Consider the following 19,097-nt stretch of genomic DNA (forward strand, 5'->3'; position numbering starts at 1 on the left):
TTCAGTCAACTCCCAGCGCTTCGACTCTCGTAACCAGAGATGACCCGGAGTCACTAGAGACTCACATCACAGAGGGACTGTCATGACTTAAAACGGCTAACGCACATGATTTTTTTTACAATTTTTTTGTTTTTTTGTGCATATTTTAATTACTCAATTTTCATGATTTTCACATTTTACAAATCGTGCAAAAAGAAAAATTTCAATTAATCAAATTAATTCAATATATCACCCATCCCTACACCACAGATACAGAATACAACTGTTCTGTAAAACATGTACTTTGATATGTCTCTGTTCTTCAGTCTTTCAAATGCCATAAAGGATAAATGGTGAGACTCAAATGTAAAATGAGCCCAGTTCCTTATTGATTCTGTACATGCTGAGTCATACAAGTTTGTTTACTGTATCAGTGTGTTTAGATCAAAGGAAATGTTCAACTAAAAGTCCATCCACAGGGAAGGCAGATTTTCTTTATATAGCACATTTAATTACAGGCAAACTCAGTATGTTTTATCCAAAAAAAGACGTGACTGAATGCTAGACAGACAGAAAATCCACCAGGAATGTAAAACACATCCATGCCTGTGGACCAGAAACCAGAGTTTCATAAATAAAAAAACAACAAAAAAACATTTTTATGGACTGTGTGTTATGTAATCAACTGGTAATGCAGAAACGCTACAGGCAGCTTGGGTCAGAGGAATGGATGATTTAAATAAGTCTTCAGTTGGAAGGTTACCATATCAAATATTCTCACAGTGATGTTCAATATTCATCACCGCTGAAAAATCAACCAGTCAATAATTAGATTCTGGTAAAAATGAAATGAACATGAAAGTTAAAGGAAAATGTTTCATACCTCGTCTGTTATCTGTCCCCCAAATGTCACCCATGTACCTGGAGAGGAGACAGAAAAAGACATGTCAACATCAAGAAACATTTCTATGCCGTCAGTCCTTTCTGTCAGTGCGTTTGTGTGTGTGTGTGTGTGTTCGACATCCAGGAGTAAACACTACTAATCCTCGGGCTGTGACACCAGTCGAGGGAGGCTGTCAGGTTCCCAAGAGAAGAATCTGTCCTGTTCAGAGCTGCGGCTCAATACTGACGGATCACCTTGCGTAAGTGCCTGTTAGCACTTTCTGTCTTCACTGGTGACTGTTTCTGTTATCTTCATACATATTTTGGGGACCTTGTGTCCGTCGTCCTTATGTGCTCGTGTCTTCCTGAGTGTGTATAATGAGCGAGCGTATGTGTACATCTGACTACATGCTCCTGATTACCCTGCAAACAAAAGGCTAAGCCACCTCAACCAGAGGAGACACTAAATCCTCAGCACATTCCCTCACTGAATTATGCATGTAGCTTTGTTGTGGCAGCAAACACTTCCCATTCAGATTACGTCAAAACGGTTTTAGCTAGGCTATCTAAAACTGTCACGCTCTGTCAGACAGACAGAGAGGAACACCTTTTTATATCAGGGAAACGTCTGGTGCAAACCTTTTAATGCTGCACGGCTTATGTGTGTGCTGGGAGCTGCAAGGAAATCTGGGCTGCCTGACAAGATATGAGGCGGGTTTGTGCTGAAGCGCATTTGAAATTTGGCAGGAGAGCCAGGGGAAACTGCATTAAAATTGATAATATTGCATGAGATGGAAGACTTTATGGACTGTTAATGCATGCAATAAACTTTGATGCAATATATCAAAGTTTAATTCTGCAGTATATCAGAGCCAAACCAAGACTGGATTTTTAAGATCATTACCAGTATTGATAAAATCTGATAATGATTCATCAGCCAATACTCATTTTAAACATAAACACATAACATTTCTGATAACTTGACTAAAAGATATGATGATACTTGACAAACTGTATGTTTTACCACTATAATGGATGATGATGATAGTTGATGGGTGGCAAGATTCACATAAATATCAAACACATTTAACACATTTAATGCAATTGTCACAGTTCTCACTGGACCGTTATATCTGTTTTATTGTTTTGGTTACACGAACCCAACGCTACGCTCTTCAGCTAAGCCTCACTGTTTTCGCCTGCCAGCCAATCAAAATGAAGATTTTTCTGTGGTCTGGGAATACATTTTGTTATTAAAGAATTATGACCATGATGTGTATTGAGGGGGACTTTTTACAGTTGAAAAGCGAACTTGTTAGTGCTCTCTTGTGGACAAGCTATGTATTGTATTACGGCCGTGCATGTTGTATGTCTAACGATAGGCATGCTGAGGAAGGGCTCAGCCTGAAACGTCCATGCATTAATTCATGTTCTCAGCATAAGTCATGGTGTTAAGACTTCATGGATTAGTACATATTAAGTATGTATTACTTTCATGTGTTAGTCATAGAAGCAGAAGAAGTAGAGAGTTGAACATGTGCCTCCATACTTAAATTGTTACTTATTGACTGACATAAACGCAGATAACGTGTAAAATCTGAAACATAACTATTACTACACATTGATTTAGTTCTAAACCAGTAGAGTAAGCTGTAGCCTGGTGGTCTTCCATCAGTGAGTTTTCATTTAGAGCAGTGAGGAGGATGTTTTCTGAAAATAATATGACGCCTCTGGCCAGCCACTGCTGAGAATTATCTTTTTGGGATATCTACAGTATTCATTCTTCAGGGCTGTAAAAATCTCAACCTCTCTCTGCTCTCTGTTTTATCTCCCTGTTGAGTCTTTCTCTCACCCTCCCTGTGCCCTATTGCCCACAAAATGAATAGATGATTCTTCTTCTGACTCTGTTGACCTCGGTTGCTTGACTATCATAAAACAATTGATGTACCTCAGAGGCGGGGGACAATGAAAAAGCACTTAACCATCTGCTCGTTTCAGCAGACGGGATGTTACGATACAATAGAGCTCATTATTTCCATACATTGCAATACCATCAACTCCACCGAGGTTTAACTTACAGATGACACCCTGAGGATAAATTGGATCTCTTGGTGCATAATGATATTATCTTAAGTTAATCAGCAGCAGAAAGCTGCAGTTCTCAACATGCATCATCAGCAGAGTCATAAATGCAGTTTTTTGTCTGGGGGTGGATGGGTGGGGGGGGGGGGGGGGGGGGGGGTTGCTGCACGAGATAATGGTAATCACTTGTACAAAAGTTGCTTTTGGAAATTGTTAAGACCAGTAACCATGGCAACCTCACTGAGCCTCAGCTGCACCTATACTGATTACAGACTGCCCTTATCATACAGTATAGGCATTGTGTGTGTTTGTGTGTCATTTCTTATCTACTCATGTATGTAATGTTTGCATATGTATGTGTATGCGTGTGTACATCCAGTGTGTGTGTGTTCAATCAGTCCTTTAAGCTGTGTCCAGTGTGGTGGAACTGTAATCATAGCTAACGATGTCCAATGGCGGCTCTGAGCTTTGCGTCTGAGCGGGAGGCTCAGTATGGGATGAAAACCCCGCAGAGCTCTAATGTCAAGGCCACTGCTCTTATAGGATCAACTGCGTTTTTCTGTTTGATGGAAATTAAGGCCCTGTGAACAACAAATAGCTCTTTTTCACTGGCAGCTGCTGGTGGAAAGTGCCATTAACGGTATTTGATGTTGCTATGCAACAATACTAAATCCGATAACCTTGCAAAGCTTTTTCCTACAGCTGAAAGGTGTTTGAGTCAACAAGCAAGCTCAAACTTAACTCCTAATGAAGTCACTGGAAAGTATATAAATATATGTTAATAGTGAAAGTTTACTGTGCGACTGGATTCAAATTCAAAATTGCTTTATCGTCCTTGTTTTTTTCTTCCTAGCTACGTCTCTCATCTCCTCCTTCTCATCATCATTACCTTTATTATTTTACCATTAATCAGTCTTCCCTGCCCGACAGTTGACATGACAGGTCGAAGGAGCCGAAAAAAACTAACATTAGCTCAACTGTACAAGCAATGAATGTTGTAGAAAAGAAAAAAAAAGGGTAAAGAGAGCGTGGAGAGTAAGGAGCGAGAACATGAGGAGAAAAAGCTGCATGGTTTGGGAAGAGGTGTCATTTATGCTTTCGGCTTTGTGTCAGTCCTTTTAACCTTCTTGAATCCGGTCCTGTGCCTGGCAGCGAGATGGATGGCACGCATTTAAATGAAACATTTCTCTCTGGTGTCTCGGTTTAACTGATCTCCTAACTCTCTTTTTTTCCAGCATGTCTGCCTACAGATAGAAAGGCTGAGTCATATTTTTTCATTGGATACATTTCCAGCCCCAACAAGAAGGCGCAGTACATCTGTGAGCCGGACATACTTGAAAAGTATCGGTTTATGAGACACACAAAAAGGCTAATTACAGTTTGGCTTGGCTCACATATAGAAAACTAAATGTTGACTTTCTCCTCTACAGCCGCTTCTTCTTAGTTTATGAACTATTTGAAGAGCTAAAAATATATGATTTAGAAAGTGAATTTTATATTTGAGGGGAAATAAGTCCCATAAAGTTTAATAACAGAGCTTTTTTTTTGTTTCGAGGGAATCAGAGCAGTGTTGTGTTTGGTTATGCAAGTGTATTTGGCCTAAATGTCCTGTATTGTACCTTATATTTTTGGTAGTGCATAGACATATACAAGCAAAAAGAAAAAGTCTCTCTCTCTCTTTCCCTCTCTCAAACACACACACACACACACACACACACACACACACACATACCATCCTTTGGACCTATTTTCAGGTCTGTTGCGTGGCCTTGTCTCCTGTACTGCCTCTTCAATTTCTATTGATTTCTTCAAAAACTGTTCTACTTGAATCACCTTTGTCTACTGTTATATCTGCTTCTGTCTTGTCTACTTTTTCGGCTACTGCTTACAGGGGGTGGACAAAACAACATAAACACATTACAATGAAACGCGGTACATAAATAATATGTTTCTGTTATTTCTTTTGGCAGGTTGACAAAAGCAACTTCACAACTTCAGCCTCAGGAATGCATCTTTCTGATAGATGTTAACAGAAACTGAAGATTATAAGCTTTAATACTTGTTGAAGGTCTTTTGCATTTAACTGCATCACCACAGCTGGATGGATAAACTCAAATACACTTTGACAAACAACTTTAAATGAAGCTCATACACTGACGCTGAACATGACTGTTTATTATACTTCTTAGTCATTCACAAGCAGTCTAGTATATTGGTGGCTGCATCAATATTCACCTATACACGACACACAGACTGCAGTGACTTCAGCTGCACCACAGAGGGAAGGATTAATGGAGGTGAAATGAGGTTAAAAAAATTCAGAAGAAAGTAGAGGAGCTGCAGTAACTCTTGGTCTACTCAGTGTCTATCCTGCATAAGTACCACAGTGACATCACACACAGGTTCATCCTCACACTGCAGGATTTTCTGAGAGAACCGTTTTAAGAATTCATCAATCAATAGTGCTGCATCAGTGCAGCAAGCATTCAGGGAAAAAAAATGGCCCTGGTTGGACTGTAGCATCTGGTGAGAGGACTGGAAGAAAGTTGTATTCACACAGAAGTACTGATGGTTAATGCTGATCATCAACTTCTGCATCGACTTTTTTTGTTTTACAGCCAATTAAAATGGGTGTGCGCATGCAAACTCACACAAACACTCTGTTTTTTTTATCAATTTTTCCCCAACTAATTAGCATTGTTGGAGCCAGCGTGTGTGTTGACAGCACAGTGAAGTCACTGCAGACCTCCCTGCGGTCACTCTATTAGCTGTTTTCACTGAATGAAGAGACTGTGAATTATCTGTAGCAGCAGGCTGCTTGTGCTGAGAGGTCATGTTGAATTCACTAATCACTCCACTTATCAATTAATCCAACCCCCATGCCTCTCTACCGGCATAATCACTTTTTTAAAAATCAATTCAGTTTCAATTAACCGGTGAGAGGTTTTTACACTTTAAACAGAGAAGGCTGTTACACACTATGTGACTTTTTCAGATGCATGTAAATTGAATTGATATTATATTATGTTGTGCTGGAATGTGGAATAAGCTTTTTTATTGTTAGTGAAATAGAAATGACTGATATTGAGTTGACTCAAATTATGTCAAGTTATGCTAATAAACATCAGATTGAATTTTAACAAGTACATCTATAAAGTGAGTTTCACAATGACAGTGTGAAAGGTTTCCTGATCTGTAGCGCTGCCAGAGAAAAGAGGACGACTACTGTTAGTTAATGCAGCTGTACTCACTCACACAAAAAGGCAGCGTATAGTCATTTTAAAGCTTTTTGATTTGTGTATATTTGACTGAATTGGGTATGCATACCTCCATTTTCCTTTTGCTTTTCTACTGTCTGTTGAACCTGTAAGACAAACTGTGTTGCGTGTGTGTTTGTGTGTGTGTGTGTGCCAGCCCTCTTGATCTTGCCTCAGCACAGAGCTAACCTCTATCCGACCTCTTTTAACCAAAAAAATAAGCTGCTCATACCAGCAGCTGAGCCCCAGAAGAATTATTCCCACAGGAACATAGAAAGTTAAAAAAGAAGGGGGGTTTGAGGAGGTGAGGAAAGGTGAGAGGTGGAAGAAATCATATTTCCTCCCTCCATCTCTACATTGCCCCTTCCTGAGACACAGAAAGAGTTAAGTTTAAATACAAAGGGATGAGAAAAAGACAGTAGGAGAGAAAAAGAAGGGTTCATAGAGAGAAAGACGGAGAGGATAAAAGTTGGCAGGACAAGGACAGAAATGCAAGACGCATCTTTCCTCTTCATTTTTCCTGTTCTCCTCTCATCACCCCTCCCTCTATCCTGCGCTCCGTCCCTGTAATGACTGTATGTGTGGAATACTAATTCATCTGTCTGTACAGATTCCCTCCGACATTCATACACAGCAAATGAACCCAAAGAATTAGTATTGGTAAGAAAATGTTTTTATTTCAATAAGATTCCCTAAATTAATATGTTATTAATTCCTCAGCTACATACATTTATTATGTGTATATGAATTATTAGTAAGTTAAATATGATGGCTATTTGATTTTATTTCTCTCTTTAAAAAGAGTGAAGATTAATTAAATAATGTAATAATTTACATTTAAAAACAAAAGGTTATCAATGGACTGAAAGTAACAGCTAGAGCCTCATTCTGTAAATGGTTAGTCAGCTGGTACCTGACTTATACTGAGGTGTAAAACTGTACTGACAAAGTTAAAAAATAAAAAAAAATTATAAACTGATCTGAGCAACTGCATCAGCAAATGGAGTATTTCAGATTAGATGCACACAGTGCTTTACATACATGAATTTAAATTAATAATTCAACATTTTGGGAAATATGCTTATTCACTATCTTGCTGAGAGTTTTATGTGGAGATTAATACAACTCTCATTTATGTATGCTAAAAGCACAGTTAGCTTAACTTAGCAAATAAAAAAAAACAAAACAAAAGGGAAAAACTTTTAGCTGTCTGAAGGTAACAACATCAGCCTATCAGCACCTCTAAAGCTCAGTTTGTGTCATTTCTTAGTGATCCTAGTAACAGACATTCACTGTCAAGGTCAATCTGTTACTCTATAGTTGCTTAACATTTTTGGATGTTTCAACATGTTCTGGTTTCCAGTCAGTTTGTCAGATTCAAAGTTCTTAAAATAGCATTTGGTCCTGAATCATAGAGCAGGGAGCATATTAAAAGACAAACTCGTGTGAAATAACTTTATAACTAAAAGCTAAAGCGTCTGTTTTAATGTTCTGATGTAGAGACTGAACTTACTAAGTGCGGGAAAAAGCTGTGAAAATTCTGAACAACAAGAAATGATGTCATTCAGTGAAAAAGAGGCCCTCAACCGATTAAACCATTATGTAAACGAGGCTGGTGAGACGGTGTTTCTCTCGGGGCGTCATCATCATGCAGTAGCAGATTGGCTTTTTAAAGTGCAGGTCCTGCGACAGTTCCATCTCCTCCTGGCTGTGTTTCACACAATCAACAGCAAATGGAAACAAACGACTGCATCACATTTAAACATGATTGAATGTGTGTTTTATTAATGTTCCTGTCTGCTGCGCTTTCATTAAGGTATATGAGTTTGTGTTTGGTCTGATGAATGCTGTTATGACAAACAGCCGTAAAATAACTGCTCAATTGGAGGAGTTTTCATTTAATTAACCGACCACACATACGTACTGTAAACACACCGCATCCTCATCTATCTTGGCTCTGTTCCTTCAAGTGAAAGTGTGAAACACCGTTTAGCAGCCCGCTCTTTGCCCTCTCTTTTCCTCCTCTACCCTGCCAGCATCATGTCCGCCCTGGGCGCAGCATGTGGCAGGCAGCTGGCATTAGGCTGACCTTTTCTGCACCGTTCAGCTCAGCCAGTTTGAGTCAGACCTCTCAGTCTACCGTGAACCACCTGGGGTAGCGGCGCTCAGAGCTGGCCTGGGAACCGCTCGGAAAACAAAAGTCCTGCATGGCACCGCAAAGGCTCGTTGGATGTAATCTCCGTCACTGTTTTTGGTGCAGAAAGATCAGATATCAAAGTTGTAATGAAACCAGACCAACATGAGAACAACTCTTTTTTTTTTTGTGAAGCACTTCTGTTTTAAAAGTAAAACAAATAAAGTTTATTATTATTATGTAACATGCACAGTGAAACAAACTGATATAAGAACAGGATTTTGTTGTGTAACTTATGGAAATAATGAAACAAACTCAAAATCTTAATTTATCCGCATGAATGAAAGTCAGTGTTGCAATGCAAGGAAATACCCTCTGTTTGCTTTTTGTACCAGTTCTCACATAAAGGTAATTTGAAGCATGTGATTTGCAGTCACTCTCAGATCGTATTAAAGTCGAAATAAAAATAGAAATCTGCCCACTGTGCTGCTATTCAGTGACATTTAAGGTCAAGCATCACAAATGACGCATGTAGTTAAAAATAGTAGGTGTCTTCTGCCAAATGTGGTGAAATATATGTGATAGTACTAAATCAGGATAAATCCATGCAAGAGGGACGCCTCCATAGCAGAGCAGCAAGAGTCCCTCGGTGAATATCAGGAAGATGAGTCAGCAGAACAGAGAGTTACAGTAAGAGCCCTGGAGTGTTGACATATAATTAACATAAGGTTAAACTAGGACAAAGCAAGTACAGAAAACATGATCATCTATTGTATTTATTATTATTATCACTATTATATTATTTTCCCCATCTAAAAAGCCCCTTCTTGTTCCTGACCAGAGAGCATTCGTGTTAACCTTCTAACATCCTCTAACTCAACCGACTGAAGCGTCTTCTGTTTGTGCACAACATCCTGGTCGAGGTCAGCCTATCTAAGCTGCCAAAGCTCCTGTCCCATGTGCACCAGACGTTTTGATCCGATTTACTGGATGGTGGCTGATCTGCGACCTCAAGAGCCTTATCTGAGCGAGGATAAATCCTCAGGATCCTGCAGGTCTGGTTCTGACATATTACTAACAGTAACAGTGCTGTGATTAAAATCGTGACTTTCATACTTTGGGTTTATGCAAATGAGCAAATCTTATCAAAGTGAACACAATTCTGTGTAAATGTGTGTGAAAGTGTATCTGTTTGGGTCAAACTGTGACTGTGAATGGGAGGATTTCCTCAACGTTTATCATCCGATGTTCAGATTCATGCGCTCTGATTTTAACAATGTTTTGCTTCGAAATTCTAATTTCATTTTCTAACAACTCAGTGAAGTTTTAAGGGTGTGGAGTGGACTCTCAAGAAGATACACAACTTATTTATAAGTGGCATTAGAGTCTAGTTACTATAACTGGAGCGGTATTTGCATGATCAGTGGGGTTTCCAGGAGAACTTGGGAAGGAAAAACTAATACATATTAAAATTTCAGTGGAAATGAATGGGTGATGGTTTATATTCTCTTTGAAACTTCAATAACTGGACTCAGATGTTATGTATAAATTAAACAGGAATCCACAAGAAACAGTGGAAAAGGCTTCCCAAGTGGGTCACTGATTAAAAAAAGAGGGAGCTGCTGGATGTAAATAAGTATTTTGGCTGACAGCTGATTGCAGTGCTTTATTCAACTCAGACAGAAAAGAATCATTGATGTTTTGATTAAAAAAATGTGGAAAATCAAAATATGAAATATATTGCTGTTTAATATTGTTTGAAATAAAACATGTTGTGATTTTAAAAAGTTAGATTTCTTTCATGTTGGAAAGTTTATCTCATAACACAGTGAGTTCCTACATTATTCAATACTAAATCATTCAGTGAATCATTACTGTTCAGTAAAATTTGATCACTCAGTCCAGATATATTTCACCAGTTTTAAAAGAGATTTCATTATTTTATTTGACCTTTTGTCTTTCTCTGTAAACAAGATGATTGTGAGGAGATGGTCAGCCAATCAAAAGCTGTCCAATCAATGAAAAACTGTGCCTTACTCAAGTCACAAAAAGTATGGGGGTCATTATATTTCCCTACAGTGGGTTCAGTGGTCTGACCGTATTTAAATAAAGGTTTTTTGGTTGGTAATATTCCTCAAGTTGTTCTATTTAAAATCATCTGGTAGTGTGCAGAAACTTTAAAGTGAGTTTATGGTAAAACTTATACTTTTAATTACAAGCAAAACTTTTTTAATATCATATGCTGCAGGCCTGCAGTGATGTGTTATTCTTAGATGGTGTCAGTTGGGGATGTGTGTACAGTATAGTAGCATATATCCTCCTGGCTTTTATTGCATTTTTGTGTGTGTGTGTGTGTGTGTGTGTGTGTATGCACTTCCCAGGAGAGGGGAACATTGGGCTAATATTTTTTGTGGACAATACAAAGAGAACAGGAACAAGTAAACACACACACACACAGTCACAATCCACTGTTGTTGTTTGAGAGCTCTTGTTGGCAGAAATAGGTATGCCTCTGTGTGTGTGTGTGTGTGTGTGTGTGTGTGTGTTGTCTTCTTCCCACTCCCACATGCTGAATTCTGAGGCTGAGACCTGGACAGGTTTGACTCTCTTATATGAGAAGTGGAGAACTTTTACCTGCAACCCACATTGATATGATATAAAACACACACACACACACACACACACACACACACACACACACACACACGCACACACACACACACACACACACACAGAGTCGTGTTTCCATCACTTCAGAGGACACTGCATTGACTTATATGAGAAGTGGAGAACTTTTACCTGCAACCCACATTGATATAACACACACACACACACACACACACACACACACACACACACACACACACACACACACACACACACAGACATCTGCAATGCAAACAGCTCTGCTGGCAGGATCCCAACTGATTAGACTACAGTCACTCGTATTATTTCAGGCATCAGAGAGTACGCTGGTATGTTTGTTTGTGTTTGTTTTTATATATTTGAACTAGGATGTATGGGGAATGATAATACCACAGTAGATTTCTTGGTTTAATAAGAAAAAAGGCTGAACTCAACACTTCAAATCCCAGCACAATTTTTTTCATTGTTTACATTCACTTACTTTTTTCAAGTCTAAATAAGTGTCTTATGCACTTAATTGTGTCATTAACTTGATGCAAAGCTCAGTTATAACAGCAAAAATCAAACAATATATGCTGCATGATTTCTTGTCCTCTCACAGCATCTTTTAATCAGTTTAATGTGTGTTGTTGTTTCCTAGTTGAGGCCTGATGAGAAAGGTACAGTGCAGTCTACTCACCCAGTCCTAAGCAAGATACTCTGAGTCCCGACTTTCCAAGGTTCCTGTAGAAACAGAAAAGAGGACTTAGATCTGTTGTACATGTTCACACACAATTATTTAACCAACTGAAAGGATGATATATTCTCACAACACCAGCATAAAAAAACTTGACATTAGGGAATGACATTAGTGAACATTAGAGGATCAAGAATCCACCATCAAGCTTATTTCCCTTAATCACATAGAATCTGCATTTTCATAGATATTTCCAGCTACAATAGATGAAAATGTATACAGCATGACATCCAGGACAGTCCAAGAGAAAACCAAGCAAGTAGGTTTTTTTTTATTATTTATTTTTATTTTTTACAAGAGGCTGGCTGTGGCTTTGCTTCAGATAATCACATGACAACCTGACAGCGCTTCTGTCTGCCTGATTTCTCCCCGACAGGAAATTGAATTTCACTTTCCCAGAGCCCCAGGTAGGTGTTGTGACCCTGTCAACCTCCTACCATGTCTAAATAGACCTGTGTGCTTGTGTGTGTGAGGGACCAACAAATTTGAATAAAATGGTTAACTGCGTCTTTATTTTTACATTCCAGTCAGCAAGGAGGAGGAAAACACCGGCTATCGATGACAGAATGATGGAGAGAAAAATGAATCTCTGGAATTAATAAATAATAATTTGGATTATAACAGTCCAAAAAAGGTGATCATGTACCTTAATCCTGCTGGTAACAACCCATTTTCATAGCCGTGTCATACTGTGCTGTTTTTATCTTTTTTAAATTTTACTAGACTTATTAACAGTCTCATTGAGTATGTTCTTGTTAACTACAGATAATAAAAAGTACAAAGCAACAAATCATAAATGTACGACAGCAGAGAACCACTATCTGTCTTTCCATTCTAAACTGTCCAAGCTTACATATAATAATAGTAATCCTCTCCTGTAAATGACAACCTGTGCTTGAGTCAGTTGACATGACATGACAGTTTTACATCAATTACCGTCCCTGGATATTTACATTACTGGAAAACTTCAACGCATTCTCCACTGACAGCTGTTTGTAGGTGTGTCTTTCTGTTAGTTCTGAAAATAAAAATAATTTCCTAAGTTTGTTTGGTAATTAGCTGAAGAAAACTGGAGTGAGTGAATCAACAAAACCCCACACATCCAAATTCCTTCAATTTATCTTCAGTGATCAAAATGAGAAGATCTGCAGAGTCAGGTGATAATTCTCTGTAGTTTGTCACTACAAGCAACACCTTTTGCATTTGATCCATTGTTAATATAAAAATATTGATTTAAGGGAATTTATTATTTTTCACTACTTATATTTTAACTCTCAGACTACAGTTATAAAGCAGTGGTTGTATAACTGTGCTTTCCTGTCTGCTCCAGTACTGTGGGTGGATTGGCAGATCCCTGCCATGTCCAATCAAGCCTGACGAACAGTTATTGTCCTGTCATGTCAGCTTCTTGTGAAAGCGCCCACCGGACTGATGCTATCGGACACACACACACTTTTGAAGATATTTCCAAGTTTAAAGTGGGTGCAAAGCTAAAACCGTTGCTCCAGTTCATCAGCTTGTAGGCAGTACAGGCGGCACAGTTTTCCTGTGGGAGGAGTTGCAAAATTATAGGTCGGCACTTTTCTACTTGCACGGCAACCTCATTAAAGATACCTGAGGATTGATCTTGAATTAAAATCCACATCATCATTTTTTATTTATTTGTTATCTTTATCACACTTTAGCAAGTGGAGAGTGTTAGAGAGAAACCTGTCATGACCTGGCTCCAGTGCCACAACAAAAAGGGAGACACTGTTGAACTTTAACAAAAAGTTCATTAAACCAATTAAACAAATGTTAAGAGGCAACTTCAGTAATTAAGGTATGGAGTGTGGATGTCAAGCAAAGTCAGTAGTGTGATGTGCACCAGTGGAAGATGTGTGTGGGTGTTGTAAGGTGCAAGGCATAGCATAAGAATAAACTAACAGCATAACTAAGGGAGGAGGAGCAGAGAGCTGCAGTAGCAGCCGCAGCAGCAGAGTGGTGGAGAGTCAGCGAGAGCTGTGCTGCAGCCCAGACTTAAATAACCGCACAAAGCTCACTTTTATGTAACACACCTCATTCAAACAAAGACAACAAAACTACTTTTCTAATCTCATCTTTACGATTTTTCCTCTGCCACAATAATACCGTAGTGGTCAGCTATCTCCACTAACTGATCATTATTATAGTGTTCACAAATGGCACATGGATGTTTCAAAAAACTGACAAGGAGACCATAGTTACCGATACTGATACAGAAACAAATGTGCTCACCGCCAGACAAGACACTAGGGCAATGATGAGAATGTCCCCTTAACTACCTGACAAAATCTAGCTAAAGCTCAACCCTAGTCTTCGTGTGGTACTTGTGGTGGGTACTTACACATGGCATTGACTGTACTACTACTACTACTAATTATTATTATTATTATTATTATTATTATTATTATTATTATTATTATTATTATTATTATTATTATTATATACAGGAAATGACTGCAGCCTGACAGCCTGGTAGAGCAACCATCTAATGGCAACCCACCTAAAGCTGCAGATGTGCCCTCAAGACAACTGTTCAAGCCACTTTCCCACCACACTACAAGAACAAAAACAAACAGACACAATCCACAGAGGAAAGCCCTACCATCTAACGGATAAATCTCTGCCCAATAACGTATCAAAACAGTGACATCTACCTTCCGAATGGCACACAACAATCAAACATTGGTTCAGAACCAAATACTTCCTGCAAAAAGACCATGAATCTTCCAACAATCAGAAACCAGAGCAAAACCAAAGGCCAAAAAAACCCTGGCCACAAACACACAGCCCAAATCCAGCATACAGCTGGGCCAAATCAGCTAATCAGCGTGTGCAAACAACATCATGCACCCACTGCTACCTGAGGCACAAACAAACTTTCTAACAAAACAACCTAAATGGACGAGCCCCCATTTGTCATGACTTGACTCAAGGGGCCATGACAAAAGGGAGACACTCTATGTTGAAGTTTAACAAAAGAAAAGTTTATTAAACCAATTAACCAAATGAAAGCCAATTAAAAGGTAACTTAAATAATTAAAGTGTGGATGTGATGTGCATGGGTGAAAGATGTGTGTGTGTGTGTTGTAAGGTGCAAGGCATATGCATAAACTAAAGAGCACAGTAGCAGCGGAAAGTCAGCAAGAGCAAGAGCTGTGATGCAGACTTAAAAAAACCCTCAGGTGTTCCAGGTTAGCTAATGAGCACCTGCAGAGAGCAGACGGACAGATAACTCACATAGCAACCACAAAATGACAGGGGTCATCACACCCACGCTGTGAACACCTTGAAAAAACGATGTAAAGCAGGTGACTACAAATGTAATTATGTCCCAGTGAGTTCTGCAAAACTCATAAAACAGGTAAAGCTGGATGCATGTAAATTAGATCCAAGACATTTGAAATGCTGGAAACTAAAGATGATGTTTGTACATGTTGTACTGTATGTGTATAAAAAGCCTTCAATACTCAATTATAAAGATAATGTAACTGAATTTGTATTTGATACTCACATGTTAAAGCTGAACTGAAATCACATTTAGTCATGCTTATTTGTAGTCAGGAAGAAAAATGGAAGAAGAAAACATTTTATGGTGTCTTATAGACCTTTTTCACAGCAGACATTTTGACTTGTCATAGCAGGAAAAGCTCAGGTAGAACCGAAGACATTAATGAAGTTACATTCAAGTGTCCAAGGAAACCACAGGAGAACATAGGACATGTGATTTACAGAACGGATATGACAGAAAACATGCAATTGAAATTTCAGAGGCGACTTTGTATTAAAAATTCATTCCTGGCTTCATTAAAAGCCTCATATTTACACGCTCAGCCCTGCATATTGATTGAACAGCACATTATTCACAGCTGTCAGCAATCTTTCGAGTTTTCTCACCTGTCAAAGCACTCATGTTATTCATTGCTGACATGTGACCTCTGTATCCTTCAGTATCAGAATGTTTAATTGGGCATAAAAAAAATCAAGCCTCCCTAAGAAAATCAATTTTGCATGATGTATTAGATCCTCTGTAACCTATAAAGTATCCACAAAGGTCTAGGTGCTCTTGATCTCAAAGTAGAGTTACTTTTGCTCTGCAAGAAACAGCAATATACATGCATTAATAGTGTTGACGTCATGTTTGATTTCTGCAGTGTGTTACAGTGTTTCTGTCTGGAACTTGGTGTTCAGATTACCTCCCACAGTCTAGGCCCTATATGGAAATGAGTGGAGGATTGTAACTATTTACACGTGTGAATGTGAGTGTGGTTGATACTCTGTGTTCAGCTGTGATGCAGGAAACCTGTCCAGGGGATTTTGTTTTTCTCCAAATATTTGCATATTTGTTTCCCGGCCACAACCATGAAAGATGGCGACACAGGTGCACTCTATTTCAGGTCTAAAGAGGAAAGCTTGGCTGCAGCCCGAGCACAGCAGAGACAAATCACAGGAACAAAGCAAAAAAAAAAAAAAAAGTGATATGACAACAGTCCTTTTAGACTGCATTTTGTTGCAAATGGCAGGTTATGTTCGTGATGGAGCAGTTTTCATTGCCAAAGCTGTGCCAGAGATGGATTATTGTGGCCTAAAAAAACTCTTCCGCACAATAATTATTCAAACCATAAGAATTCACAGGACTGGTTCCTCCTCTGAAAACAAACTTCAAAAGACCAGATTCAAAAAAGTTGAACTTGTCAGAGTAAGTGCAAACTCACATGAATCCACTGCTTAATTTGTTATAATATAGAGTATAGCTATCACACATTCTTTGCATTTATAGTTGGATATACTTTCTATTTTGCTCAATGTTAGTTTTTTTTCTCCCATGTTGATTAAAGTAATAAAGGAACAAATTTCTCAGATCAGCTTGGTTGGCCCGGATACTGCTGAGGCTACACAGTGCATCCTTTCATTCAGCGTTCAGAAAGATAAATTGTGAGAAAGGATGGATGGAGGAACGGCGGTGAAGAGGATAATAGAGGAGACGGAAAGAATGATGCAGAGAAGAAGAAAATAAGATTTCCCCACTTGGGAGATGGAGTGAGAAAGTGATCTTCTCCCTCATTTAAAACCCCTTTCAAATAGCTCTTATGCAAATGCTTATAGCCACACACATAAATAACCAAACCCCCACGACTAAACACACACACACACACACACACACACACACACACACTAGTACAGCTGTCCTCACCCATCAAATATTTATTGAAATATGAACCCCCCCCCAGCCGCTTTTCCAAACAGATCTACCATAACAAGCCTTCCCCATCAGGGGAGGCTATTCATCTCCACTTAAACATGTCTTCATTTGCCTGATGATGGACAGTAATGACTTTCTCTAATACCCCCGGCACTATGGCAATATTATCCTCTCTCCTCACATGCCAAAACTCTATGTGTGTGTGTGTGTGTCTCTCTCTCCTGCATGTCAACAGTCACCACCACATATCTATCACTGATTCGTCCATTACCTCCTCCGCCACAGTAGAGGAGGGAGCTGCACAGTATTCAGAGAGAAAAAAAAACAGGCTGACTAGAGTGTGCATTTAAATAAGATTAGTTTTTACTAGACAGTTGGGCGTAATTGGCCAAGAAGCATCGAGTCGATGCTGTAAATGTGGCAAAAAGGCTTTACTGTTAGTAGTTGAGGTGACGAATTGCCTCTATGCTGGTGTATTAATCTTGTCTTGTAAATAATGACTAAAATGTTCGTCGATTAAGCCACTTAACAAGACTGTGACAGGTCATTTATGTTTATGACTTGCTGTAAACTGAACAGATTCACTTTAATGTTCTGCACATGTTTCACAAGGGTGAGACGGTTGGATGAGAGTTGCTGCGTGTATGTGGCGCTGAGAACACAGTGAGATTGAGAATGTCCCATCTTGCCCTCTTGGTTATAATTAAAAATGCAACTTTTGTTTTTTCGGTTTTGAAGACCTTGCATGTTGGGAAACCCTTTTTGATTTATGTGCTCATTTTTATGTTTTTTTCCCCTTTGCAGATGCCGTCCAGAGGGATCGGATTCACTTTTGTGACTAATTTGAGAATGAAAATTGAATTGCTTGTTGTTTAGGATGTAGAAAAACAGTTATGAGGCACACAAGGCTGCCTGACACACTTCTCCATCGGGTGTAAAAACTGTGTGTGTGTGTGTGTGAGAGAGAGAGAGAGAAAGGGGGGGGGGGACAGAGAGGAGGCAGAGGTGCATGCCTAAGGCCACCTGAGCTCCAGATAAAGTAGGTTACAGTGTTACAGTAATCACCCAAATTCTGGCAAGGCGACCTGCTTTCATGGAGACAACAGCACTTACCGTGCATCACGTTTCCTCCAGAGTCGCCCTCACACAGTTGTGATTTCCACTGTTTATGTTACACTCTGTATTGTTGTATTTCTACCTGACTCTCTCTGTCTCTATGAGTGTCTCTCTGTCCTTGTCTTCTCTTTCATCAGTCTCTCCCCATCATCTCAATTTATCCTTTTTTTCCACCTCTCACCTTTGTTGTTTTCTTCTTGTACTCGCTGCCCATCATATGCATCATCTAATGTTGTAAACTGATCTATCTCTGCCTGTCGTCATATCAGTCTGTTTGTCAGCATGTACTTCTGGCTCCAGCATGTGACTGTTTCTGTCCTCTGAGCTTAATTTAATTCAATCTAATGATCAAATGTGTATAATTGTTTATTGGAAGGATATAGTCAAGTGTAGATAATCAGCTGGAAACCTTCAAACTATATTGACTGTAAAGTTTGACCTATAAAAATTGGAAACACGTTGTTTTGTGAATCATTCAAAAGCACATTTCAGTAAGCATTAAACATGTGTTTCTCTTCCGGCATCCCTCTCATCCTCTCTCTCTTTTTACCTCCCACATGCATTTCATCATCTTTTAAACATGAAAACTCTAAATGTAACTTCTGCCGCACACATACATCGCTATCGATCACATATTCAACTCTGAAGGTCTGTCAAAGCACCTGATAGAATCTGAAGAGGAGAAGTAATTAAGGCATAAAAAAATGCCTGTTTTAGCCTAAACATGTACAACCACAGATTCCTCTGCGCTGTTAATGACTTCACTTGAGAGGAAAAGAGAGCCATCTGCAGATAATCATCATGTTGTGTGGACTAATTATCTCTCCATATTTAATTGACTGAGTAATTAAGAGAGGGAGATACTTGTGATAATTAAAAAATTTAAAAAGCCGAAACAGATCGGCTGAGATATCAACTATAAGACATGTTTTTCATATCAATCAAAGTAAGTTCAGAAAAGTGAAAATTCTGTAATCTCTGGTGAAAAGTCAAAACTGTCAAGTCATGTAAGTTGTGCATATTATTCTGTCGGACAGACAG

At 39.0% G+C, this 19,097-nt stretch overlaps 1 protein-coding gene across 5 annotated transcripts in view; it reads right to left on the bottom strand.

Moving 5' to 3' along the window:
• kcnab1a (potassium voltage-gated channel subfamily A regulatory beta subunit 1a) overlaps positions 1-19,097 on the bottom strand; it is a 124,953-nt gene that overhangs the window by 26,230 nt on the left and 79,626 nt on the right. For all 5 annotated transcript variants that reach the window (XM_044353194.1, XM_044353193.1, XM_044353197.1 and 2 more), the window contains 2 exons: positions 11,660-11,703; positions 863-900 (listed from right to left, as the gene is read on the bottom strand). In XM_044353194.1, the coding sequence (XP_044209129.1) occupies positions 863-900; positions 11,660-11,703 (82 nt within the window). The remainder of the gene's footprint in view (positions 1-862; positions 901-11,659; positions 11,704-19,097) is intronic.

The sequence above is a fragment of the Thunnus albacares genome, chromosome 6, assembly GCF_914725855.1.
Source record: "Thunnus albacares chromosome 6, fThuAlb1.1, whole genome shotgun sequence".
In the NCBI taxonomy this organism is placed as follows: Eukaryota; Metazoa; Chordata; class Actinopteri; order Scombriformes; family Scombridae; genus Thunnus; species Thunnus albacares.